The 26485-nt window shown below is 43.1% G+C and overlaps 1 protein-coding gene across 4 annotated transcripts in view; it reads left to right on the top strand.

The window, feature by feature from the left end:
• Nucleotides 1–389: 389 nt before the first annotated feature.
• The window catches only part of PPP1R9A (protein phosphatase 1 regulatory subunit 9A), a 149165-nt gene continuing 123069 nt past the window's right edge, over nucleotides 390–26485 (top strand). For 2 of the 4 annotated variants that reach the window (XM_054189464.1, XM_054189462.1), the window contains exons 1-2: nucleotides 580–817; nucleotides 2072–3762. In XM_054189464.1, the coding sequence (XP_054045439.1) occupies nucleotides 2296–3762 (1467 nt within the window). In that variant the 5' untranslated portion in view covers nucleotides 580–817; nucleotides 2072–2295. Of the gene's footprint in view, nucleotides 425–579; nucleotides 818–2071; nucleotides 3763–26485 lie in introns of those variants that run through there. The other 2 variants (XM_054189463.1, XM_054189466.1) reach the window with 2 other exon arrangements.

The raw sequence follows: 26485 nt of genomic DNA, 5'->3' as shown, positions 1-26485 counted from the left end.
GCATCGCTCTTTCGCGTAACTGGGAGAAACGGCTTAATAGCGGGGGGGGACACACACGCTGTATCTCCATCTGTACCGAGTTCTTGGCGCGCCCGCGCTCCGCAGGTTTCCCGGCTGCGGGACCCGCGCCCGCCGCCCTCCCGCCGGGAGGCGGGTACCTAACTGTCCCGGTTCCCCCCCGCGGGGGTCGGGCTGGAAACGAGCGTTCCCGGGGGTCGGAAGGGGGCGGGGGGAGCCGGCGGGGCTCGGCGCTGGCACCGCGGTGGGGCGGCGCGGGCGAGCCAGCCGCCCGGGCCCGGCCTCCGCCGCTCGGCGGTAACCGCCCGCCGCCGGACTGCGGCGGGAGCGCGGCTTGCCGCCTCCCACGCCCGCCCCCCCCGCCCCGTTCCCCCGGCGGAGCGAACCACTGCGGCTCGACGAGGAGGTGAGGCACCTGTCACCCGCCGGCGGCGGCGGCGGGCGGCCCCGCGGCGGGTGGCGGCGGCGGCCGTTCGGGGCGCGTCCGGCGGCGGGGGCGCGGCGGCAGCGGCGCGGCGGCGGGGCGGGCGGCGGGCGGGAGCGCGGCTGCGGCGGGGCGCGGCGGCTCTCCTCCCCCGCGCTGCCGCCGCGGGTGTGCGCGCGGAGCCGTGTCGGTGCCCCGGCCGCCGCCGCCGTTGCCTGCAATGGCGTTGAGGCGCCGCGGCGGTTGCTGCCTCCTGTCAGGCGGGCAGCGGCCGTTCTCCGGAGAGGCGCCGAGCCGCCGCGGGCCGGCGGAGGAGCGGCGGCAGCAGCGCTGAGGCGGGAGGCTGGGGGAGCCCGGCCGCGGCGCTCCGGCGGGGTAAGGCGGCGTGGGCGCTCGGCGGGAGAGGCGCCGGGCTCGGCGGGGGAGCAGCCCTGTCACCGGGCTTTTGTTTCCCAGGGCTCGGCCGCGCGGGGGCGGCCGCCCGGGCTCTGCCCCGCCGCAAGGTGCTGCTGCCCGGGGCTCCGCGCCTCCAGCCCGCCGGCGCGGAGCCCGAGGAGGAGCCGCTGGCGGGGCTCTGGCGCTGTCCCCCCGGGTTAAGTTTATCGCCTTGAGCGGGAGCAGCCGCTGCCGTGTGGCCTCTTCAATCGCCCGTGGCCATCGGCGTCCCCCGCTCGGGCAGCGGGAGCGGGGTGCGCGGAGACGGGCGCGCCTCTCCCGCCGCGGCGGCGGGGGGTTCCCGGTTCTCCGTCTCGGTAACGAGCGGCCGGGGGTCACAGCACCCGAAATGAGGCGTCCCCGTCAGGGCGGGAGCGGCCGCGCGGCGGGGCGAGGGCCGGGCAGGAGGAAGGGAGAGGGGTTTGGCTCTCGGCGCTGCCCGTCGCGGGGCGGCGGAGGCCGGGGGCGGCCGCCGAGGCTGGGGGGCTCCGGCACGGCGGCCCCTGCGAGCCCCCCGGGCCGGGGGGTGGGAGAGGATCCAGCCCCGTCCCCGTTCCTGCAGCCCCCCCGGGGCACCTCCAGGCTCTTGCAGGTGCTAAAGCCGCTGGCCGTGGCGAGGGGCAACTTTCTCTCACTGGGTTTCACTTTCTTTGCCGTGTCAGCTGAGGATGTTAACTTTGGGTGCAGCTTGTCTTATTCCCTCGAGCTGCCGTGTAATTTTGCCTTTCTATAAGCATATGATGTTTGATGGTATTTCTACCATTATGTTTCTATGAGAGAGCAAGGGTTGCTTTGCAATGCCTCAGGGAAGCAGAACCATCATGTTTGCATGAATTACTTTATAGTTAGATGTAAGTAAGTCAGAGGTGTGATTTTTTTTTTATTATATTTTTTTTAGAAAAATTCCATAACACAAAAGTAGTGTTATTTTTCTTGTCACATTGCCTTCCCTTTGCATGCGTGTTTGTGACATGATACATTGTGAATGGTAAGATGTGACGATCCATTCTTTCGCTATAGAATGGTATTACATGTTGCAAATTAGGCAACAATCGATTTGAAAAAGTTTGTAATGACAAGTTTTCATGTGTCTGTGCAGTGGTAATATAATGAACGGTAAATGGAAATTGTGGCTTAGATTTAAAGAAGTACAAGTACCTGTCATGATTCAGAAACCCCTCCTTTCTATTGCAGGTTAAATCAGCTGTTGTTCTTGAGAGTCCTTGGTTGCGCTGCTTTGTCAGAATTGACCTCATGTGTTTAGATATTTGCCTCCAGATCTTCTGTGGAGTGTGGCCCTGCTGAAGGGCAGTGCCCCCTGAGACAAACACTCCTCGAGCAGAATCTCAGCTGTGGCAGACGACTGAGAGCAGCACCACAGAAACTATGTAAGCTAGTTCTGCGCTCCTGCAGTAAACATGATGAAAACGGAGTCTTCAGGAGAAAGATCAACCCTCCGAAGTGCCTCTCCTCACAGGAATGCTTACAGAACTGAGTTCCAGGCGCTGAAAAGCACCTTTGACAAACCGAAATCAGATGGAGACCAAAAAACGAAAGAGGAAGGAGAGGCCTCGCAGAGCAGGGGAAGGAAATATGGCTCAAATGTCAATAGGATTAAGAACTTATTTATGCAGATGGGCATGGAGCCCACTGAAAGTGCTGGAGTTACCCCTAAAACCAGGGGGAAGGGTGGTCCTCCATCACCTCAAAGACGAATTAGGCCCAAAGAATTTGTAGAAAAAGCAGATGGTTCGATTGTAAAATTGGAATCATCTGTCTCGGAAAGGATTAGTAGATTTGATACTATCCATGATGGTCCCTCCTATTCCAAGTTCACTGAAACTCGGAAGATGTTTGAGCGAAATGCTCATGAAATGGGACATTCCAATCGCTATTCCCCAAAGAAAGAGAAAGTCGTTTCCAATGAGCTTCCAGATGAATGGTGCAGCTCTAAGTCTCACAGAGGCAGCACTGATTCCTTGGACAGTCTTAGCCCAAGGACAGAGACCGTCTCTCCAACTGTGAGTCAGCTCAGCGCAGTTTTTGAAAACACTGACTCGCACAATGTAATCATTGTAGAAAAGTCGGAGAACAATGAAGAGTACTCTGTAACTGGTCACTATCCACTAAACCTCTCGTCTCCCGTTGCAAGTATCTCCTCCCCAGTGGCAAACCTTGAGGGTTTCAGCCCTTTGAAAGATACCAGCACGTGGTCTCCGCCAGCCAAACAGAGTTCAGGTGTGCCGTCTGCTGAGACCTCTCAGCAGAACAGCATGCCTTCAGCCCTGAGGCAGAAGACGTCCACGGGCACTTCGGCAGGTTCAAGAACGACTGAAGAAATAAAGAAGAGTAGAGAGGCAAGTGCTGATTGTGTTGAGAGCTCTGCAGCGAGTCAACAGGATTCGGTCAACGTGCTCAACAGTGAAAGATCTGTGGACAGCTGCGCTAGGAGTAAGTCAAAAACAGAGACAGAACTTTTGTTGCAACAAAAGGAACGGTCGGAGTATACAGAGGGTATCTTTGATAGACCCGAAGCTGCAGAATTACCAAGAAATGTAGCTTCAGGTGGCGATTTTGCCACAGATGCTGTTTCAGATGCTACTGAGTCCCGTTATGATGAGGCAAGTGAAAAAGAAGCGCATGAAGATGTGAATAATTTTCAGAGTTCCCACGTATACATGCACTCTGACTACAATGTGTATCGGGTACGATCGAGATATAATTCTGACTGGGGAGAGACAGGTACGGAACAGGATGATCAGGATGACAGTGATGAAAATAACTGTTATGAACCTGATATGGAATATTCTGAAATTAATGGATTGCCAGATGAAGATGAAATCCCAGCCAACAGAAAAATACAGTTTAGCCGTGCTCCAATTAAGGTAAAGTTTCTATATTCTTTTTCTGCGGTTTGGTTAGTTTTCAAGTGCAACTTTATTTGAAGTAGATTTTGATAGCTGATCTCGGCTCTGGAAAGATTGCAGAGGATCTTTCGATACACATTTTTATTACAGTCAGCCAGCGAGCATAATCTTAAATGAATTAAGGAAGCTGAGCTCTGATGAGCGTGTGTCATTTCCTAGACTACTTGATGGCTGACTAAGCTCGCAGAAATTGAGAATGACAGCTGGGTTTGTGAAGTTTGAGAATTTTAACATGGATGTTTTGACTTACATGATTGAACTGTAATCGCATGGTGAAATGTAGAAGTGGGTATTTGGTGGCCTTTGTGCTGCTTCTTTTTTTCATTTGAAATCACAGCTTCTTTAGATCGGATGGCTTTTCTTCTGCTCTCATCAGATGTTTTTTAAAGTTCCTGTATTTAAACACTGTGACGTGAAGTACAATGTGATTCTGTCTCAGTAGTAGAGGACTGTTAATACTCTGCATCTGAATTAGTATCATCTTTTCTAGTAGCATCTTCACTTTTTAGTAACTTTATTATAAACATTAATATATGTATATCTAGTATGTCTCAGAGCTACAGAAAGGCCAAAGTCAGTTGACTGAAATACATAATGAAGGGTGCATTTCTTGCAGAGCTTTTTTTGGTTTGTTTTTAAGTACTTTGAAATTACAGCTAAGAATGGCGTATCAAGTATTTTCAGTTCTGGAAGGAATAACTAGTCATGGGTGGTTTTTTGTACCAGCTTTTTACTGCTGAGTCTCAGAGTTAAAGTATATTACTTTTGGGTTGCTTTTCATGCACGTGGTCTCAAATGGACAATTCAAAACTGTAGTAATATTTTTCCAGAAATGGCTCTTGAAAGAGCCATATATGGTGGAGTACTTGAAACCTAAACATTTTTAAATTAACAGTCTGTAATTGTCTGTATTTTCATTGTGTGAGTTAAGTACTGAAAATTATTAAATCAACAAACAGGAGCTTCACTGTCAGACTTAAAGTAATGTGATTTGCAAAATCTGCGGTTTTGTGTTTTACACCACCCGTGCTTTAAGGTAGGGTAAGATTTGTATAAGAACATTTAATCTGAATGAAGCAACCAGGTTTTCATATCTGTTTCTGCAGGGGTGGAAGGAGGGGAACGGCCTTGCGTTCTTCATGCTTCTAAAAGACCATTTTTTACAGTGAAACAAAAGATTCTGAGCCAAGATAATGGATTTTTTGTTTTGTTTTGTTAGTATTTTATTCAGGCTTGCATCATGAACCAAAAATTCTAACAATGTTTGTGCTCCCTCTAGATTATTCCCATAATTAAACTAGCTGGTTTTCTTTAATTGTTTTGGAGATGAAGTAAAGAAAACTTTTATTCCAAAGGATTATGAAAGTTGTCCCCCTCCGCTGCCTTCCCCCTCAGGCTGTACTAACAGACAAGGTGATGTCCTCATCTGAAACATCTACCAATGATGTGCAGAGGTTTGTTTTACCATATTTATTACGGTTGCAACAGATAAGGATTCCGAAAGTGATTACACTGATTTTATTCTTGAGATGGTTGGATTTTCTGCTGTTTCTGTTATGAAAGAGCTAACAGTGACACTATTACTTTAGTATATTGCTGTCGTCTGTCTGAATCATGCTGTCATGGGCTGTAAGAGTATTCTCTCAATTATTTATAGTTATAAAATTTTTCTTTTCTTCTCAAGATTTTCATGCCATGTTCATTTCAGATTACTATTATCAAGTAATAATGACAGTCCATCAGGAAAATACTCTAAAAGTCATTTGTGTAAATAATAAAAGAGTACATTTGTCATGGTTTTCAGCATAAAGCACTCTTAACAAGCTCAGCCAAAGTAGAAGAATCGTTGCTTTAATTATTTTAGCATCTTCATTGTAGATAGGAAGAAAACAGAATAAAAGCTGCGCTGAGACAGAGGAGAGTAGGAGAGATTGGGAAGTCTGTGAGATGCCCATGTGGTTGCTTTTTGTCCTGGGTGCCTTCAGTGCACGCAATCTGTTAGTCGTGTGGGAAGCAGAAGCGCGACCATGTGGAAGGCTTGCACCAAGGGGAAGAAGTACAGGGAAAGTTGTGGAAAATTAAAAGCTGCTTCTCGAGCCTTCCTGCCTTTTCTCCGCAGCACTCCGTAATTCCCTCGTCAGTGTCAAGCAGCGTAAGCCCAGGCGGGCTGCCAGCAGCATCAGGTCACTGCCCGGCCACGGTGCCACGGGCAGGGACCCTGGAAGGGACCCGGGAGGGGCAGCTGGAGAATCCCCTGGTGGGTCCTCAGATGCTTGTGAGTCTCTGGGCTCCTGCACTGCCTCTCTGCCAGTTCGGCACGCTGCTGGGAGGTGGTCAGCCAGCTCTGGAGAGTGGTTTCTGCCCAGTAGGTGGGTGGCAATGAGCAGTGAGAGGGCAAGGGGGACTTGTCTTCTGTCCCCTCGCACGGTGCTGGCGGATGAATGTACCCCATCACTCACTTCACCCGCCTGTTACGTGGGGATGATGCTTGCTAGCTGAATAGACAGCAGCTGTTTGAGAATTGTTCTGTTCTAGGCAATTTTGTGTGTTTGTGGGCATAACTGGTTTCACTTATACTTTCCTAATGTCTTCTCATGCATCATCCTGAGAGGAAAATAAAAAGCAACGTAGGAATATTTTCTGAACTGTTGAAAACTGATTCGTCTTTATTAAAATGAAGCAATTTGTACTTAACTACTCTGCTAGACAGTGGTGTGACAAATCCAACCCAAACTCTAGATCTTTAGGGCTGATTTCACAGTATTGTACCTCTGCTCTCCTCCTACAGGTGAGCTCTGAAACAGTTAACAAAATTGGCATTTGAATGCGTAATCTGTGAAATGGGTAGGTAGTTATTGCCACAAAGTTGTTACATGAAGGTCTCAATAGGTTTGGATGAACATCTTTGAACTGTTTTTCCAAGGGATTTTTCAGGTAGATGTGTAAGAAGTGGGAAGGGTGCTGAGACGGAAGAGCAAAGACATTTCAGTTACCACCAAGGGGAATCCTTTCTGTCACTTTAGGGAAAACGCTGTGGACTATGAGAAGTATTAAGCATAGGCAGAAGGATGAATAAATAAAATCTTACTCATCAAACTGATGAAGACTGGATTCTGCTCGTCTCCCAAGCAGGAAAAAAAGCCAGTTATTGAGAAACTCGCTATAAAGAGAAGGATTCAAGTCAGCGGATGCAGGAAATTCTGCTCTGTTACGGTCTGTAATTTCTCTATCACAAATCCCATGCTCCATGGGCCATTTACTCTGCTCTGGGATTATGGGGTATGTTTGCTGATCTCATCTCTGTTGAAAGTCCCTTTAGGAGTAGGTGGCTGCCCAGGGGCCATTGCAGGCTTGGAGAGTTTCTAGGTATTTGGAGTGCGGCATCACGGATGTGAGCAGTTGTGCATGTCTGTGGGAGCTTAAGTCAGCTTGGTGCCGTTCAATAAAAAAATAGCCTAAAAAGGCCCAAGTGCTGGGAGTGGGCATGAGTGTGTTGCTGAACAAGGGATGTGCATGTTGATAGAGCTGCTGATACAAGTGTTTATACAGCGATATAGAGGCCTTCATCAGCACTGGGCTGTTCTTGTGTTGAGATATTGTGTTTCTGTTCAGGGATGGTACTGAAACTCTCCAAGGCAAGTGTAAGAGGTGCAAAAGTTAAGTGAATACGATGAGGGAAAAAAAATACCCTGCTTTTAGCCAGGGATACATTTCTACACAAAAAAGGAGAAGCTCTGCGATTTACTGGGCTCTGGTTGAGTTTTGCAGGGTTTCATGAGGGTTGGGTTATGTACTGCTTCTCAAACACTGCGGGCTCATTGGACAAGGTTTGCCAGTAGTGCAAAATTCAGTACCTCATGGCTTTCCACACCCTAACAAATAGAAATGTATTGATATCCCAAATCATAGTCCCTTTTGATCCATGCTTCCTCCATCCTGGATGGAATTAGAATGGAAGAGTAATGTTTACCTCTTCTCCTCTCTCCAAGTCCAGACTATCTGGTTTCTTGGTAGCTGATGGCTGCATCTTCAGTTAGTGCCCTATTTCTGGCACCAGCTACACATTAAACCATTTAAAGCTGTTAACAGCAATTGGTATCTCCTGCTGAGCCTCCTTTTGCCACTTTCTGCTCTGCTGACTTGGCCCTACCTGGTGAAGGGGTTGGAGAGGGCTGGGTAGGATGTGACCAGACTGTATGGCAGACAGCAGGTAACTTGTGGTGCAGTGAGGGGCTTTAGCCCCAGCTGCAGTTTTCAGGGTTCCATAAAGCTTCCTTGGGGTGCCGTGGTGGTGAAGGGGACCTCTATGAGTTTTAGGGTAGGTGGGAGAGAGGGTAACAGGAATGGAAGAGATAGAGCAAATGGCTCTTCCAAGCTTCAGCTAATTCTATATGAAGGGATTATGATCACTAGTGCCCCTGCCTCGTATGTTCTTCCTCTCTTTTGTCGTGCAGCATGACTCAGCCTTATACCCTACAGCATTTCAGTTTCCCAGATCGTGTTTTGTTCAAGTGGTCTTCGGGAATCGGAATTCGTGCTTCCCTCTCTCTGTGCATTTGAAAAGGTTTTACAAGAAGTGCTGTGACTAGTTTAGCGTAAAATATAAACAACATTTGTAATTAACAGCTGTTTTGAAATGTCTTATGAACTATATGGTGATTTTTCTTATTAAAAATCAATTCAAGGAGCAAGGCTTTCTTTTAGTTATTCCTCGTTTCTCTCCCTAAAATGTATTCCAAAATGTAAATAGTAGCAAAGAAAGAATGGGAAACAGTCTGACCCTGTAATTACTTTGAAAATTTTTACTCTCTAAAATATTACTATTCTTTGGTAAGCATCAAAATGAAGCATGTTGGAAACATTTCAAAGTTTTAGTGTTGAAAAAGAGAGTATTTCTTTGCCTGATTCAATATTTAGTATGGTATTTACCTGTTGTTAAAATGTTGAACTATTTTGGATCATAGAAGTCATAAGTGAAGGTTCCCCATCCACAAGCACTGTACAGTCCCTGGCTCCAAACTTGGCAGTGCTTCTACCTGTGTTTTACTTAAGTTAATATGGAGTTGGATTTAGATGACATCCAGGTCTCACTTCCAGCCTCAGTGAGCCCATGATTCTATAAATAAAGTCATCCTAGCGGGTGTTAGGACACTTGTTGAAGGCAGATGTGGAAGACAGGACTTGCAGAGACATCCTGAGGGTATATTAGATCTAAAATGTTAAAGAATCTGAGAAATTAATCCACTTTTGAATGGGTTAATTAAGAAACCTTACAGATAAATAAAAATGTGTAGCTTCCTTCTGAAATACACAGAAAGTGTATTTTCCTTTCCTTAAGTTTAGTTCTTCACCCTTGCTCCTGTGTCCATACTTTATTTCCAACGTCAGGAGTAAATGGTAGTTTTGGCTAAAGCATGAAACTGGATATTAAGTAGGCTTAGGCTTTGTCTCCTGTAATGTTGAAGAAATCACTGAACCTTTATGCTGGTATTTGAATTCTGTAAAATGGGCAGCAAGTTGGCTATTAATTCCATTAATCTCGACATGTGAAGTAGTTTGAGATACTGAGCTGTTGCTTGGGTAACTTGAAACGTGTGTGTTCTGCTACTTAAAATGACATACTTTTTTCGGGTATTGTGAAGTACAGGAAATTCTGCAGACTTTTATTAGTAATGATAAAAATAATAATTACTTTTATTAGTAATAAAATGTGTTGTACTGCAAGGATTGTCATGCTCACTTTGATTATTTGTAAAAGTTAACAATGTAAAACCAAGTTCTCTCATCTGGTGGTAGGATACGTAGAGCGTTTTTGGGACCCGATCTTTTATTCAGTTACATGGGTTATGAAAGATCATGTTGTGAAAGGCAGAACCTTTTATATTTGTCCTGGAAAGGAACGAGGAGAAAATATTAAGGATTCAAAGATTGGATAGTCTTAGATAAAGAACAACTGTGAAGGGATAAAGCATTCCAGAACAAGTTGCTATTTTGGTTATTAAAAGGTGAGTCTGTTCTACATGATTATCTCGTACATGAAGTGTATTATTGAGTTGGAATTGTATACTTTCACTGGATGTCTTTCACAAACAGTGATTTCAGATGCAAAAGAGTTTTCTTGCATTAAGAATGCATGGAATTACTGGAATATAGTAGATGGAATAAAGTTATTTGCCTGCCACAATATGCTGTGGAGACTTTAACTCTTGTATAGGTCATAATTTCACTACTAATTCTAGGGGCCAGTTATTCCTGGATGCAATGTTCACATACAGTTATTGAGCTAAAAAGAAATAATGTTGCTTTAAACTGGGTTTTGTAGGCATTGAGGACATTGTGGAAGAGCTGTTTGTAGAAACCAAGTTTGGATTGAATAATTGGCATCAGAGGTTTATGCGGTTTAGATTGAAAGGAGTTTCCAGTTAAAGGTTTTGAATTTCAAAAATGCAGACCAAGAAACTGTAGGGAAATGGTTTGAAGTAAGTTGAACCAAAGAGCTAAGGGAGCTGACGGTAGGGTTCTTGGAACCTCTTTGATTCAGAATGAGAAAAAGTGTGTAGGATTTGCATCCCGAGAAAAAGCGGAATACACAAGTGGAATAATTGCAGACCTAATCAGAAGAAAAGCCAGCCAAAGAGAACATCTGAAGCTAGCCAAGAGCTTGGAAGGAGTGGCAAAAGTGGTTGTTTAAAAAATGAAGACTGTCATAGAGTTCAGAAGTCTTAAAGTGCGAATAAGATTTTGCCAGAAGTCAAGCTGAGTTTGACCTTGTAAAAGAAAATAATCCAAGTAGTAAAAAGCTATTTATCCATTAAAAATGAAATAGGAAAGGAAGTTGGGTGTTAAGCAGTGAGCATGAGGTTACGAGTAGAGCTATCACCCCCGGTTTATATTAATATTTTGCATTCTTTTTTGGTGCAGTTGGTCATGTCAAACATGGAATTGGTACTAAGAGGGAAATAAACGTATACAGGTGGAAGCTCTTAGAGTGGAACTTCTTATAGTGAAATGAAGATGAAACCTAGAAGTTCTTAGTGCTCAAATTTGTAGGGGGCTGGGTGAAAGAAGTATTTTAGAAAGTCTTGTAGCCAATGTTTCAAAACAAACAGAACACTATCAAAATAGAGATGGTATTTAACTGCAGAAGAGCACATGCAGTAGCTATTTTTCAGAAAGTAGAGAAGAGGTGGTTCTGGCAGCTTGAAAATTATTATTCTCTTTATTTTTTTCCCTATAGCAAAGCAATAGAAAAAAAAACTTTAAAAAGAATCAAAGGCAGGGAGGCAAATGGAAAAGTGGAATACATGCAAATGGATTTATGAGAGGTAGCATACGTCAGGCTAAATTAGCCACTGCCTCTGATAAGATACAAGACCTTGTTAAAAATTTCAGTAGTTCTGTCTGGGAAAGTTGGAGCACGCTAATGGCACTTGCTTTTGACGGAAAGTGGGGAAGCCTTATCATTGCATGGGATTAGAGTAAAATGCGGGTGACTGGGAGGACTTGAGTAGTGGGGATGGATTTACGAGCTAAGAAGTTTCACGGTAAACTAGTGACTCATTTGTGGGGGATGACAGCTAAGGAGAAAGCCGCTCTGTGACTCGCTGGCACAGAATGACAGCAGTAACCCACGGTGCGATGCAGCTGTGAGGAAGGGAAATGGCATTCTAGATACATGAAGCAAAATATTTTGGTAGCGGTAGGGAATTGTGAGTGTCATTTTATAACTCACTAAGGAGACTTCATCTAGAATGTGTCTGGTGGATTCTGCTTAAGGCAAGTGAGTTTGCAGGGAAAGCTGCAGCAACTTGCTGCTCTTAATCTGTCTTTTTCTTGGTTAATTCTATCATAAAACAGGGAACTTAAGAAATTTATCTTGCTCAGCGAGGGATGACAAAGCCTGAAAAAGAGCATAATTGCATCTCTGTTATATTCATAAAGAAAAAGCACCTGAAGGCTAAGGGACAGCGTTCCACTTTTAAGGTGGAATTGAGCGTTTTCCAACTAAGATTAAAGAATTGTAATAGCAGGCAATGACACAGGCAATTTCCTTCTCTTTTCCCATGTTCCTAATAGACTACTGTATTGTCTAACGGTGTCTATTATTTCTGTTAAGAGTTGGAATTTCCTTCAGCGCTGTTGAACTTGCAGGCCACAAATAATCTATTAAAAAAAAAAAAAGTACCTGATGTTCCTGTAGTTAAATGGTACAAAGCGATAGCTGTTATTTAGTGGTGTCCTTTTTTATGTAGAAGGTATTCTAGTGAGAGCAGAAGCTAATTTTACTCACTAGAATTGATTCAAGAGACCTGTCAGATCACTCAGATATTTCCATATGATAAAGTCAGTGGAAGGCGTAAATGCAGAATTTATCTCTGAGACCCGTTTGCCTTGTGTTATTACACATGCAGCTGCACTTCTTAGTCTATGCACATCTGTAACTTTTTATGTTCCTCTCTGCAGTTTCCATCTGCCTCAGTATTCAGAGAGTAATCTCAAGGGCACAAGATGCTGGTTCACATTGAAAGGATATCTTTTAAGATTCAGACTATGCTGCGTGTAGACCTAGTGCCTTTTATTTGATAAAATACCTGGATTTCAAATTTACTATTCACGTTCTTTGTTGAAAAGCAATAAGCTCTAGAGGCTTTTAAAAGTCACACTATCAATCTCCTGTCTAATTCATCTAGATCATGGCTTTTATGATAAAAAAAAATTCTAAAGTTTTATCCAGCTTCTAATCATCTTTACATCTTTATAAACTTGCAGTCATCTTTAAGATGGACTCTGACATATTTAGATTCTGTAGATTCTGACATATTTAAATATTTACCTGCTAGCTCTGCTTTCTTAGAAGCCCAAAGATACCTGTTCATTAATGTCAACTTGGGTGATTGTCCACTAGATTTTATTGTGTGTGGACTGCTTGAACAGAATACTCAGAATATTCTAACAGTGTCTTTTTTCACAAGGGCGAACCAGAGAGAACTCATGAATCTAGAGATTTAAAGCACTCTTGCAAAAGCTGGTAATTTAGAAGTGTGCAAAGTGCACTAATGCAAATGAGAATGTTTCAGTATGGTGTCTGGGAGCATGAGAGTACCAGACCATGCAGCTCTCTATTCCTCTGTGCTCAGCCTTTTTCTCTGAAGCAGTTGCTCAGTTTTCTCCCCTCTATTAATCTGGCACATTGACTGAAAACTGCCACCTTGATGTTTTGCACACTTCTTTCATGTCGATATTTAAGGTGGGAGGAGGGAAATACCATTAAACAAAGGGTTTTTTTTTCTTTTTCCCCTTCTCTCTGCGTGGCCAGTAAAGCAGTTTCCAACCTTAACAGCTGTAGGTCCAAAATAACTGCTAAGACTTACTGTGGCTTACTACAAATGCATGACACAGTCATTATCAGTAAGCCTCGACCATGAAAAAGTGGAAGTTATGCTTGACCAACCTCATGACCTTCTACAATGAAATGACTGGCATGATAGCTAAGGGGGGAGCAACGGGTCTTGTCTATATACACTTCAGTAAGGCTTTTGACATAACATCCTCATAGAGAAGCTGAAGAAGTAGAGGCTGGATGAGCAGTTAGTGAGGTGGATTGAAAACTGTCTGAACAGAGAAGTGGGCAGACAGGAACCTCATGAAGTTCAGCAGGGAGAAGTGCAAAGTCCTGCAGCTGGGGAGGAAAAGCCCCAGGCACCAGTACGTGCTGGGGGCCACCCAGATGGAAGGCAGCTTTGCAGAAGAGGATTTGGGGTCGTGGTGGACACCAAGCTGAACATGAGACAGCAATGTGCTCTTGTAGGAAGGAAGGCTAATGGTATCCTGGGATGTGTTAGGAGGAGTGTTGCCAGGCCAGTCAAGGCAGGTGATCCTTCCCCTCTGGTCAGCACTGGTGAGGCCACACCTGGAGTACTGGTTCCTGTTCTGGGCTCCCTGGTACAAGAGACTGGAGAGAGTCCAGTGAAGGCCCATCAGGATGAAGAAGGGTCTGGAGCATCTCTCCTGTGAGGAAAGGATGAGGGAGCTGGGACTGTTTAGTCTAGAAGAGAAGGCTCTGGGGGAATCTTATTATCTCACTAATATATATAAATACCTGAAGGGAGGGTGCAAAGAAGATGGAGCCAGGCTCTTTTCATTGGTGTCCACTGATGGGACCAGAGGCAATGGGCACAAGCTGAAACACAGGAGGTTCCCTCTGAACATCAGGAAACACTTTTTCCCTGTGAGGGTGACTGAACACTGGAACAGGTTGCCTGGATAGGTTTTGGGGACTCCATCCTTGGAGATACTCAAAAGCTGTCTGGATGTGGTCCTGGGCAACTGGCCAGGGTGGCCCTGCTTGAGCAGGGCGGTTGGACCAGATGACCAGTCATCATATGGTTCTGTGGCTTCATTTAAATCAGAAGAAAAATATTTTCCTGATGGTGGACTTTGGCAAAGGAAGCAGCTAAATTGCATCCAAGATGAATTAACTTAATTTTATTATTTATAAAATATACTAAGTGATCTCATATTACTTACCAAATTATAAGAATGCATGGTTTTGCAAATCCAGAGGTGATACAGAAGCTCCAATAGGTTTTCCCTGACTGTTATAGTTAACTTTGTTTAAATATATATGAATATTTTAACAAGAGCTCATTGAATACAGCTTGAATTGTTACCTATAATTAAAGTGGAGTGGGGCCAAATAAATATTTCTGGGATGTAGAGGCTTTTTAATGCATTTTTCTTCCCCTAAAATACATAAGCATTTAGGTAGGGAAGTCCTGGTTGTTTATGAGTTGTCATGAAGCTTTATCCCTTCTTTTTCAACCACTATAATTTAGATTTAATTGTTAATTAAAATCTGAGTATTTAATATTGTACAATAAGGCAGACATTGCTTCATTGTAGAACACAGTCATGATACTGAATTTTCTTGGACTTTAAACAATTATGAGGTATCTGGAAGATGCAGCACTTTCCCACTTCGCAAGAAAAGCACAGGGAAGAACTGCGGATCTGTTGACTTGATGGTACCTTTGCTATTTGGGAACAGTGTGTCACCTTAGTTGGTGATAACAAGCAGGATGACTTTCTCATGCTTATGTACATCTGTTACCCCTAGCAGATAGTTATGTTTAGTTTAAGGATTGATAGTAGCCTTTTAATGTTTCCTGTTAATGAGAACCTAGACCTACCACTGTCAATCAAATAACTATCTAAGAAAGGATTTTCATGGGGGAGGGTTTGTACATATTTTGTTATATTATAATATGAGCAGATTTACCTTTTTAAATGTTTCCTGTTAATGAGAACTTAGACCTACCACTATCGATCAAAGTAACTATCTAAGAAAGGATTTTAAAGGGGGGCTTTTCTACATATTTTGTTGTATTATAGTATGAGCAGATTGACCTATCTTTGTAAGTAGCATTTAGCAATGCCAAAAGATTTTGAGGAAATGTTTAGTAATGGGGAAATACTTTTAATTAAGAGGAGAAATTACAAACAGCCTGTACAGAAATAAAACTGTTGAGGGGCAGTGTTAATTTGCAGCAGAGGCAAAGCCCACTAAGTATTTTGCACATTGCAGTAGCCGAAGCCTGTATTGCTGCTGTTGTCCTGCAGATGGGTGAGCCCTGGTTAGAATGGGAGTGTGAGCTGAATACTCAAAAGCTCTGGTCAAACTGGCAAATAATTCCACACTGTGCAGTACACCTTCAGTGCAATCTCAAAATTATTCACTTCATAAAATGTACTGAGCTGCTAATGTTGTCTAGTTGATCTAAGAAGTCCTTCCAGTAATGATGGAGAGAGGCACTTTGCTGATTTTGTAAAGCTCAAGAACACCCAGAAGAGAGACCAATGTGCATTGCTGAAGATGACGAACAGCAATTTATAAAACATGAGAGAGCTTAGTGGGAAGTTTTCTGAGTAGCACTTTGAGTAAATGGATTAAAACAGAAAGACAGTGCGTAGCATAAAGTAAATTGTTCTTCAGTCTTTTGGCTTAAAAGTAAATCTGTTAAAACAGTCCTCCTGTGCCCATATATAACTTCTATTTATTTTTTTTTTTCCTAGTCCAGAGGCTTGCTTGTTGTCTCTAAGCCCTTGAGAACCCCTGTAGTTAATCCATGCCATTAAGAACCACACACTTCTAAGCTTGGAGAAAGCTGGATTTAGCTTCCAGCGATGAGAACCATGGGGTCTCGGCCGGGGGGTGGCGGAGTGGAGGAGGAGGTCTCCGTACCCAGCCGGTGGAGGTCTTCTCCTTCCCCAGGTGGGCGGTGGAGCCCCGTGAGCAGCCAGCACCCTGCCCTGCCTGGGTCCTGCCCCAGCTTCCCAAAGCCAACGCAGCTGGTACACGGTCGCACTGCACTGGCAGCACTTTGGATTCAAAGAAGCCATAGGGCAGGTTTGTGGCCTTTTTCTAAGAGCTCACTGCCTCCCACCGCATCAGTGGTCCCGCAGCACAGCGTTATCGAAATATGCAACCGAACCCTTTCTTCACCATTTTGCCTCAATTGACTTCCTGATATTGTCTGAGCATTCTTGGCTGCCTTTTTTTAAAATGTAGTTTCTGGTTGTCATCTTTTTTTTTTTTTTTTTTTTCCCCCCTGTATTGATTCTGGACACTTGCCAGGCTGCAGTTAGTTTTGTTGATGGCCTAGGACATAATTTCCTTTTCTTATCTTCAGCGTTCTTGTTTTCTAGGGCTACATACTTGACATTTTGCATTACATTATAAAATAGCAAAAAACCCCAACCACACAGAAGCTTCTTTTTAAACTGTCAGTTTATGAATTTTTGTCATTGTTTTGTGTAGGGCATGTTCAACAATCAAGACTAACGAATTTACTGTAGTGCTTTTTTTTTTTTTTTCTTAAACTGAGTTTATTTGCTTACGGTGTTATCTGTGGTTGTTTTATTTTGCTTATTGTATTTTCTTATTTGCAACAAGTAAATAATGTTTCAAATGTATAGCTTCATATCCGTAGAGGCTCTGTAAATGCTCTTCATCCTCTGGTTGTTCTTGTTGTCTGCACAGATCTTTCTGATCTCACACTTTGCTTTTAATAACTTGCAGCTTTATTCTGTGAGACAATAAAATCTAGATGTGCCATATGTTCCAGTGTGGTTCTCCTGACACCTGACAGGAGAGGAAACGTTTTCTCTGGGCTGTGTTGCGTGGAGTATCCGCTTCACCTGGCCAACTTATAGGTGGATCTGCCACTACTCCTTTTTAGAGTATACACTTGTGCACCTAGAAAAGTAAGAATTAAAAAAACCGAACTTATTTGTGCATGCAGATACTTGACTAATGAAATCGTGTGGTGGTAATTCATCAAAAGGCTTTGAAAGAGAAATTTTTGGCTTAAAAACTCTGTGATTTATTCTTTGACGATAAACATAATGCTCCCAGGGCTGTGGGGGTTGCTTTAGCGGCAAGAATTTTTGCAGTGCAAGGTAAACCTGCCAGGAGCAAGTAGCAAAAATGTCTGTTAAGGATAAGCGTAGCATGACGTCTGTCTGGTATAAGGTATTTCTTGTTCTCTTTTAAACAAAAGTGGTACTATAGTCATGAAATACTAGATCAAATTCTTTGTCTTTTATTTGCACTGGAATTCCAAGATAGAACATCACTTGGTCACTTGCTGAATAATAGTTGTTTTTTAATGACTGGCTTGGATTACTTTACTCTGAAAACAAAGGTCAAAATTTTATCTTTTGTCTCACTGTCTGAAAAAAATGCCAGCAGCAGAGGAAAAGGAGGACTACCCCTCATCTTCCTTCTAGACCTCAGATTTAAGTTTCTAAAGTGGAAAAAAATGCAATTGTAGAATAAATTACATTTACAATATCTTACTTTGAATCAGCTGCTTCTACTAACATCCATATCCATGTATTTGGTGCAGACATCAGTGTTACCATCAGAAATAAGATCTTTTTGGGACTCCCTGACGTTTTCTAGCCCTTTGTCATGCTGCCGTCATGAACTTGATCAGTAAATTAGCTTAGTAGTACTGATAGCAGATTTCTAGGAGTTACACTGCTGGCTCCGATCCAGTTCACTGAGCTTGCATTCGAGAGTTTCTGATGGCACACGATGGGATATGAAACTGAACTATACTGTAGTATACTATGCAAACTATACTGTACAAGATTGGCCGATGACAGTGCTGGAAACCATCGTGACACCACCACTGAGTCACCTGTCCTCTTCTGCACCATTTAGTTACCACATAAGGAATAGGAAATAAGGTATCAGAACGCTCTGGTAACAGAGATGGCAGTGACCTGAAGAAGCGCACAGTTACTCGTTTTTCTGTTCTTACTCCGCATTTGGCAGCGATGCAGAGAGTGGGCATCAGGAGAGCTGCAGAACTGACAGGCAGCGCTTCCTTTTCTCATGGGCATGTGGCAGCAAGTCAACTCAAGAGGAGCAAATGTGAATGGCGAAGTTTGAAACGTACAAAGCTTGAGAGCGGTGTAATACAGCAAAATAAGGGGGCACTTAAAAAGCTTGTCAAATTGAGATGACTTAGGGGAGTTTTTCTTAAAGATGGAAGGATAATTACGACCATTAAAAGCTGAGGGGGGAACCGCTGCATGAATTGCCAGTGCACTTGCCACCCCTGCTACAAGCCTAGCGGTGAGATTGTAGGGTATTTTTTAGCTAAGGTGAAAACATCCACATCATGGAATAGAGGATTTTCAACTATTTGGGTTTTTTTTCTGGTGTTATCAAAGCACTGTGGAAGTTCAATGTGGACATGTCTGCAGAACCGCTTCAGTGACTTAGCAGCATTTTACAGTCTCACCTTACTGATGCGCTGATCTGCGCTACAGAGGCACTTCTTAATTTCACATCATGGTTGAGGAAGAAATGTACAGCTTTGTCCCCAGTCTGCTTTAAGAGAAAGATTCAACAGTGCTGTGGTTTAAGCCAGCAGGCAGCTAAATACCACACAGCTGTTCACTTATTTCCCCCGCACAGTGGGATGGGGGGGAGAGAATCTGGAAAGAAAAGGTAAAACTCCTGGCTTGAGATAAAGACAGTTTAGGAAGTAAAAGGAAGGAGTAATAATAATAATAATATATATACAAAACAAATGACGCACAATGGAATTGCTCACCACCCACTTAATCTATGGCCAGCCAGTCCCCAGGCAGCGGTTGCTCCCTGGCCAACTCCCCCCAGTTTTTATGCTGGGCATGATGTCACATGGGATGGAATATCCCTTTGGACACTTTGGGTCAGCTGTCCCGGCTGTGCCCCCTCCCAGCTTCTTGTGCACCTCCAGCCTCCTCACTGGCAGGGCAGGAGAAGCTGAGAAGTCCTTGACATAGTATAAGCACTGCTTAGCAACAACTGAAACATCATTTGTTATCAATATTATTATTATAATGTGCGCTTGCAGCCGAGAAGGCCAACTGTATCCTGGGCTGCATCAAAAGTAGCGTGACCAGCAGGTCAAGGGAGCTCATTCTCCCCCTCTACTCCGCTCTCATGAGACCCCACTTATAGTACTGTGTCCAGCTCTGGAGCCCTCAGCACAGGAAAGATGTGGGCTTGTTGGAACGGATCCAGAGGAGGCCACAAAGATGATCAGAGGGCTGGAGCATCTCTCCTATGAAGACAGGCTGAGAGGGTTGGGGTTGTTCAGCCTGGGGAAGAGAAGGCTTCGGGGAGACCTTATAGCAGCCTTCCAGTGTCTAAAGAGGGCCTATAAGAAAATTGGAGAGGGGCTTTTTACAAAGGCATGTAGTAATAGGACGAGGGGTAATGGCTTCGAGCTGGAAGAAGGAAGATTTAGATTAGATATTAGGAAGAAATTTTTCCCTATGAGGGTGGTGAGACACTGGAACAGGTTGCCCAGAGAAGTTGTGGATGCCCCATCCCTGGGAGTGTTCAAGGCCAGGCTGGATGGGGCTTTGAGCAGCCTGGTCTAGTGGGAGGTGTCCCTGGCCATGGCAGGGGGTTGGAACGAGGTGATCTTTAAGCTCTCTTTCAACCTAAATCATTCTATGATTTTTATACTGAGTCCAAATCACAGGAGTATGCCACCTACTAGGAAGAAAATTAACTCTACCCCAGCTGAAACCAGGACAAACAGCTCATCAGCTAGAAGAGAGTAAACCAAAAAAAGGAAGCTACAGCAAATTATCTGTGATGAAAAAACAACATCTGAGAATTGTGGGGAGTACTGGCCTTTACTCTTTGCTCTTACTGTTTTCCCAAAACAGGCCTGGGAATTCCAGCTTGTTCTGCAAGGTGTCTAAAACGGTGTGCTGACCATGTAGTCTGCTGTCCAGTTACACTAAGTACTGGTGGGATGGTTCCTTTGTCCAATTATAAGAATCGTGTCTGAAAATGCCTACTTGAGGTACATCTTGTAACAAAACCATGAACTGATGCTTTGCAGGAAACAGTTTCAATATCTGGTAGAATTCAAAGAAATACAAAGCTACTTCGATAAGAAAGCAAATGACTTAAAGTTCCCAACTTTCAGTATTTTTGACGTATAAATAAAAAAAATCTTGCAGCTTTGGATGACAGTTTATAACAAATGGTATCAGCTTCATGAAAGAGAGTGTAGTGCCTTCAGTTGAAAGCAGTTGTTGAGATTAATTACTAGTCAGTAAGTCTTCTTTGTGTGATCACATCTCTATAAGCTGATCAAAGAGATGCTCAGAAAACCTTTGCTACTGCTTAACAGGGTTTCGTAATTACTGATCTTGGAGCGTATGTACATCATCTCATGAAGGCTGGCAGCTTTTTCAGGTGTGTTGCAAATCTATAACCAAATTTTATAAAAAACTTGGGCTTGTCCATCCAGTTAATAAAAGAGCTTGGAGAAAGGATAACCTGTTTTGGAACACGTGCCTAGGAAAGGGACTCAGACCTCCCTTCATCATTTTCTAGGAGAGCACCTACCTAAACATTAAGCTGTAGGTTACATTGTGTGTTCTTGCACTCGTCCTGTTGAATGTGGGACCAAAAGAACTGTCTATATAGAAAGAACGTATAGGTCCTGGCACTGGAAAGAACACGAGGGCAAATACGATTGTGTAGCTTAATAGTTAAACTGTTCCCCTTTGGCACTGTTCCCCAGCTTTGGGATCGGAGATGCGCTAAAAGACTCGTTAAAATGAAATAGATAAGGAGCTCTTCGATTTAAAAAGAGATCCTTTGATTTAAAGAAAATTGAATTTTAACTCCCACATAGTGGATGAGTGTTACAACCACTTGGCTTTTTAAATGAGGTGCACCACTATTATCTCTTCCTCTCCTGGATAGGCTTTCATGAAGAGAGTTAGATTTTTCCCATTTTTTTGATCAAATGCGACAGTTGCCTGCCTTCAGGAGGCAGTTGTAGGCTTTGAGCCCCGAGTAAAGGAAGGCATCTGTTGCAGCTCTTAATGAGGCTGTAAGCTGGAAGAAGAAGTAGTCAAAGAGACTGCAGTACTCAGTAAATTGATTCTAATGATTCTGGGCAGGGCCGTGGTCAAAGTTTGTGCTTACTTTGTGGAGCACCACCCCTAACACAACTTAATTTCCCTTCGGATTTTGTGGGGGTTTTAAGTGCTCAGCTCCAGATTTTGAATTGAGTCAGTACATAAATGTGTTTTCCTTTGAGCAACTGATAAGACCATAAATACTTTACTGGATTGTAGTCCCTGGCTAGTGATAGTAAGTAGTGTATGTTTCTCAAACCAGACTCTTCTGGATGCTTTTCCATCCTGTTTTCTTCAGCACAATACCAGTTGAAACCTGACTTTTTTTTAGGTTGTCTCTCCCATTATGCTATTTGAAAGCAGTGGCTGGGAGGTGACAAAGACTAACATTTAACTTTACTACTCTAAAGCAATTTGAATGTGGAGCATAATCCCAAGGGGGGAAAAAAAAAGATAAATAAAACATCAATGAATAAAGACGCTAGGATAATTTTAAAACCAGCATAACCAGGATAGGCTTTCTTATTCATGTCTTGAAGCTGCCCTGGTTTTGATATACAGTCAGGGCCTTACAGAGGAATTAACTTTTTGACTAGAATGTCTCTTTGTCTGCATAATGAATATAAATAAGCCCAATAGATAACATAGTAGGGGGAGAGAGAGTCAGAAGAAGATTAAATAATTCTCAATTATGCAACTGGGATTAGTGGAAGAGAGAGGAGCAGAACTGACATCTTGAAATTTTAATGGAAAAATAAAAATTTTAAAATTTAGATAACTGCTTTTTGGGAATCTTAGGATACTGATGCATCGATGTTGTAATATTACAGTTCAGAAGGAAAATATTATTCGCCTTTGATGATGTGTCCTCACTGACCTGGAGGTACATGAGGTACAGGTGAAACTGGGGTAAGGAGCCAGAAGCTGCAGCTACCCGTGTTGGAGCACTTGCCTCCTGCCTGCATCGCTGCTCTGTCCCTCACCATTTGGGTTTGAGAGACTGTGCGGTCATCAACATCTCCAAAACACACCAACCGCGTTGTCATAGCTCTGTACTAACTGTGAAACCAAGTTTCAGAAATTAAAAAAAAAGGTGGGTAATGTACCATGGACAGAATTGTACCTCACGTGTAACTCTGGCTGACGAGAGTGGGTTTGTTGTCAAGGATATCGTCAGCAGAACTGAAACTGAAAATAATACAGAGGAAGGAAAAGAAAGCGGCTTCAGCCTGTGCTTTGAGTTCCTAGTGTTTTTATGATAGCGCTGACTTTCTTCTCTGCAGCGCTCCAATGTGGCTTGATGCTTGTTTGAAAATACTGTCTGTCATGGATGTAATTATATGCTTGGCCAGTAGAAGTGGGAAATGAATTACAATTCCCAGAATCTGTACTCCTTTCCTTTGTATAACGGTATCAAGCTATGTTGAGGAAACAAAAGAGATTTAAGAGTGGGGGGACTGTCATGGGGAATATGTGTATCTACTGCTGCAGGCAGCAGTATAAATTAGGTGTACCTGAATTAAAATTAAACAAGACAGATTGGGACCAAAAGCAGTCTAGTTCTAGCTGTTTGGTGTTCAATAAAAGACTAATTTACTTTGCAATGCAGTCATATGCTTTGTCTTATTTTATGTGTTATATAAAATAAGCCAAGCAAATTCTCCTTACCAAGCCTGCCTGTTCACATGCTAATTGCTGATGGATGGTTATAGAATTTGCTAATAATTATATATTCCTCACAACAAGAGACATGAACTTATTTGATGCTTTCACAGAATTTTATTTATGGTAATTCAAGGATGTAGTTTAGAAGGCTTCCAGTTTGAAGACAAAATTCCTTTCATGATTGAATTGAGTATCTAGGACCCTGGGTGCAACTAAATAAATGTGTGTTCTCTATATACCAGAGGATATGAGTGCAGACTTCTGGTCAGCTTTTTTTCAGGATACAGTGTTTGAAGAGTCAGAGATTTTTCTCTTGCAGTTGTAGGGGATGGCTGGTTCATCTTTATGTCATTCTGTAGAGGCAGCTGTATATTGTTTTATGTCTTTTACAGATGGTGGCCTTTTTTTTTGTTTTTCCTGTGGTGGTTTAAAGCATGTTTACACAGCAAGTACAATGACTCTTCCTGTGCTAACCTACCACTGAAGGTGCTGGGAAGCTTGATGCAGAGATGTTAAGCTGACAAAGTTACTCCATCCTGTTGAGAAGCTCTCTGGACCTCCAGTCTTTTGAGTATCTTACAGAATGATAAGACCTAGGGGTTTTTTGTACTACTGTGTGCCACAAACTTTGATTTGATTTTTCGTTTCTGTTTTGCTGAATTGTGGGCAGATGTAGAAGGACACTAGAATCCTGCTGTTAGCGAGATGCAAATTAACACTTCCCCCTAGGGCAATGAATTCTTTTTAGCTAAGCTGAAAGTTTCAGGTTTGGTGGTGTGTGTTTTTTTTTTTTTCCCTCTCTCTGTGGATATCTTAAGAAAACGTATTCCTTATTGTGTTCTTAGTTTTCAGATTCATGTCATGTGGATTATTTTGTGTTTGAATCTGCACAAGATATTTTTGCTGTTATGTGGGGTTATCTTGCTGAACTTTTTTCTGGTACTGCAAATTAAAAAATTAGTACACCAGAAGCATGTAACAGCATAGGAGAATTTAATGTGATTTAGGACTGTTTGCACTGAGTGCAAAAGCTGTGCAAAGCTCTTTCAGTTTATATTCTTACAGAAGCCTCCTGAATTTTTGCAGTAGGTGATGGTGTTTCTAGTTGGGAAGCAGCTTACGGGATTGAGCTCTGAGAAGTATTTCAGATATTATGAGCAGGTCTTTTTTCTCCCAGGTCTTTTCAGAAGCTTTCAGAAATGCTATTTGGAGCACTGGAAAAGAAAACTAACATAGTTTCCCACAGTATAGACTAAGAAAAGTGACTCCACTGCATATAATATGCCATGGTGATGTATTTAAAATAAATAAAATGAACTACCCAATTTAGGCCCTGACACAAAGACAGACTTTGTCCCTCACGTGCCTCCTGTGTCGCGGCCTTGGGCCCTGGCTGCATGTCAGCGTTTCTGCCCCATCTGGGAAACTGCAGATGCTTGGCAGCAACTCATCACGTTTTCCAGAAAAACCCTCTTCCACCTCCGCAGGAGAAAATGGTCCTCTCCTCCCTGTGCTACTGGTGGCAGCAGACTGGGAGGAACTTTCCTGTTTTGCATAAAAAATAATCTTTTTTTTCAGACTGCCTTCAGTTAAAAACATTGTCTGCAAATGTATATTGTTCATTTTTTTGCCTTGAATTCTAACTGCAGCGTGGATTGATATTGCAAACTGATACATGTTGTGCAATTTGTGCAAGAGGAGAAAACGAACACCACCTAGAAGGCGCTATCTAAGGCCAGCTATTTTTATTTCTCTGTTATGTTTTAATTTGCTCCAAATGATGGGTTTCTCTGTGGCTGAAACACTTGCGCCTTCCAGTTTGCACAGTCAATTTAAACATTTGCTGAATCATGGCATCCAAATAAATATTGCAAATGTCAAGTACTGTATTTAGTGATACTTAAGTCTGCACATATGAATTAAACAGTTAAATAAGAAAAATGTTTTGCTGTGTTGTTGTCTTCATTTCTAGGGATGGCATTGCCTAAAGCTCTGAAACCTTTTTAAAAAAGAAATCGTAGAATCACAGAATAGTTCGGGCTGGAAGGGACCTTAAAGAACATCTAGTTCCAACCCCCTGCCATGGGCAGAGACACCTCCCACTAGACCAGGCTGCACAAAGCCCCATCCAGCCTGGTCTTGAACACTTCCAGGGATGGGGCATCCACAGCTTCTCTGGGCAACCTGTTCCAGTGTCTCACCACCCTCATAGTGAAAAATTTCTTCCTAATTATCTAATCTAAATCTACGCTCTTCCAGTTTGAAGACAGTACCCCTCATCCTTTCCTACATGCCTTTGTAAAAAGCCTCTCTCCAGCTTTCTTCTGAAGTTCAGTGTTGTTGAGCTCACCTATTTTCAGCTGTATTTGTTGTGGAACTTAACTGGGGACCTGCGAAGGCCTAAAAATCATACTTCAGCCATCTCCATAGTTTTCAATACTTTCCAGATTTCCTGTTCCTGCTGTGGCCCATGTCCCTGATTTACCGTACCCGATAGCAGTGCAGCGGAAGCTTGGGGGAGGCAGGTTGGGCTGCACGAGCCCTGAAGGACTTGATCTCCAGCTCGTGCTTGCAGCGTTCAGGGAGAAGTACCGTCTCCCCTGGCCGCACCTCAGGGTTTAGGCACTGTTGAAGAACTTGCAGTTTAAACATTAGAAACGCTGTTGTAAATAATACTGTTCTACTGTGTGTAAAATAGGTAAATCTTAGTCTTGTCTGAATAGCTACAGTTCAGCAACTTCTATTTCCATGTGATGCCTTCTAAATTTTTTTACTTATCACCCTGATGATTTCCTCATGGTTAGTCCAGTTACCTTGGAAACCAGTTTACCCGCACATCTAATCTCTGAACTGATGAAATAATATGTGCTGCTTGCAAATCAATTTGAAGAAAGCTTTCTCCTGTCTTAATGGAAGAATGTTAATCTCATTGTTTCAGAAGTATCAGAATTTCAGAGGGGGTTTTAGGTTCAATTAAAATGTTTTTCTCATTTTTCATTTTAATCCTTGAAAACATGACTTAAAGATTTAACCTTATGGTATATTTTGAAAAAGAGGCAAATATTTCTTATGACCCACCGCTTGCAAATATAAAAATTAAAAAAAAACAGAGAGACACAAAGCTGTTTGCTAATGGCTGAGGCTGCATTATACAGCTGTTGACTCAGTGTAGCAGCAGGATTTAACTGCATAATGGTAGTTCAGAAATGTCTTGTACAGTTGTGGCATGGCTCTTGCATGGTGTCGCAAAGGGGAGTTGAACACATAAAGCTCCCGCCCCGGCGCGGGTGAAGAGGGCGACGGGCTGTGCCTCTGCTTTGTTATCCACATCAGTCCAGCCTTCCTTGGAACGGGCTATCCTGAAAGCAGAATTTTTCTTGTTTTCAATGAGACAGAAAAAAGAAAAAGGAATAAAAAGATACATTTTTTTTCCCTTTAGCTTTTCCTTTAGTTCTCACTGTGTACGTGTGTTCATCTCCACGCTATTACAATTTTGTTTTTTAACTGCCATAACAAGTGACCACTCAGAGTTGTCTCTGGTTTTGCAGACACAACATAGAAACAC

This window comes from Rissa tridactyla, chromosome 2 (assembly GCF_028500815.1).
Source record: "Rissa tridactyla isolate bRisTri1 chromosome 2, bRisTri1.patW.cur.20221130, whole genome shotgun sequence".
NCBI classification, from domain to species: Eukaryota; Metazoa; Chordata; class Aves; order Charadriiformes; family Laridae; genus Rissa; species Rissa tridactyla.
Note: the sequence above shows the minus strand (reverse complement) of the source record. Positions and strands in the feature narration are given on the sequence as shown.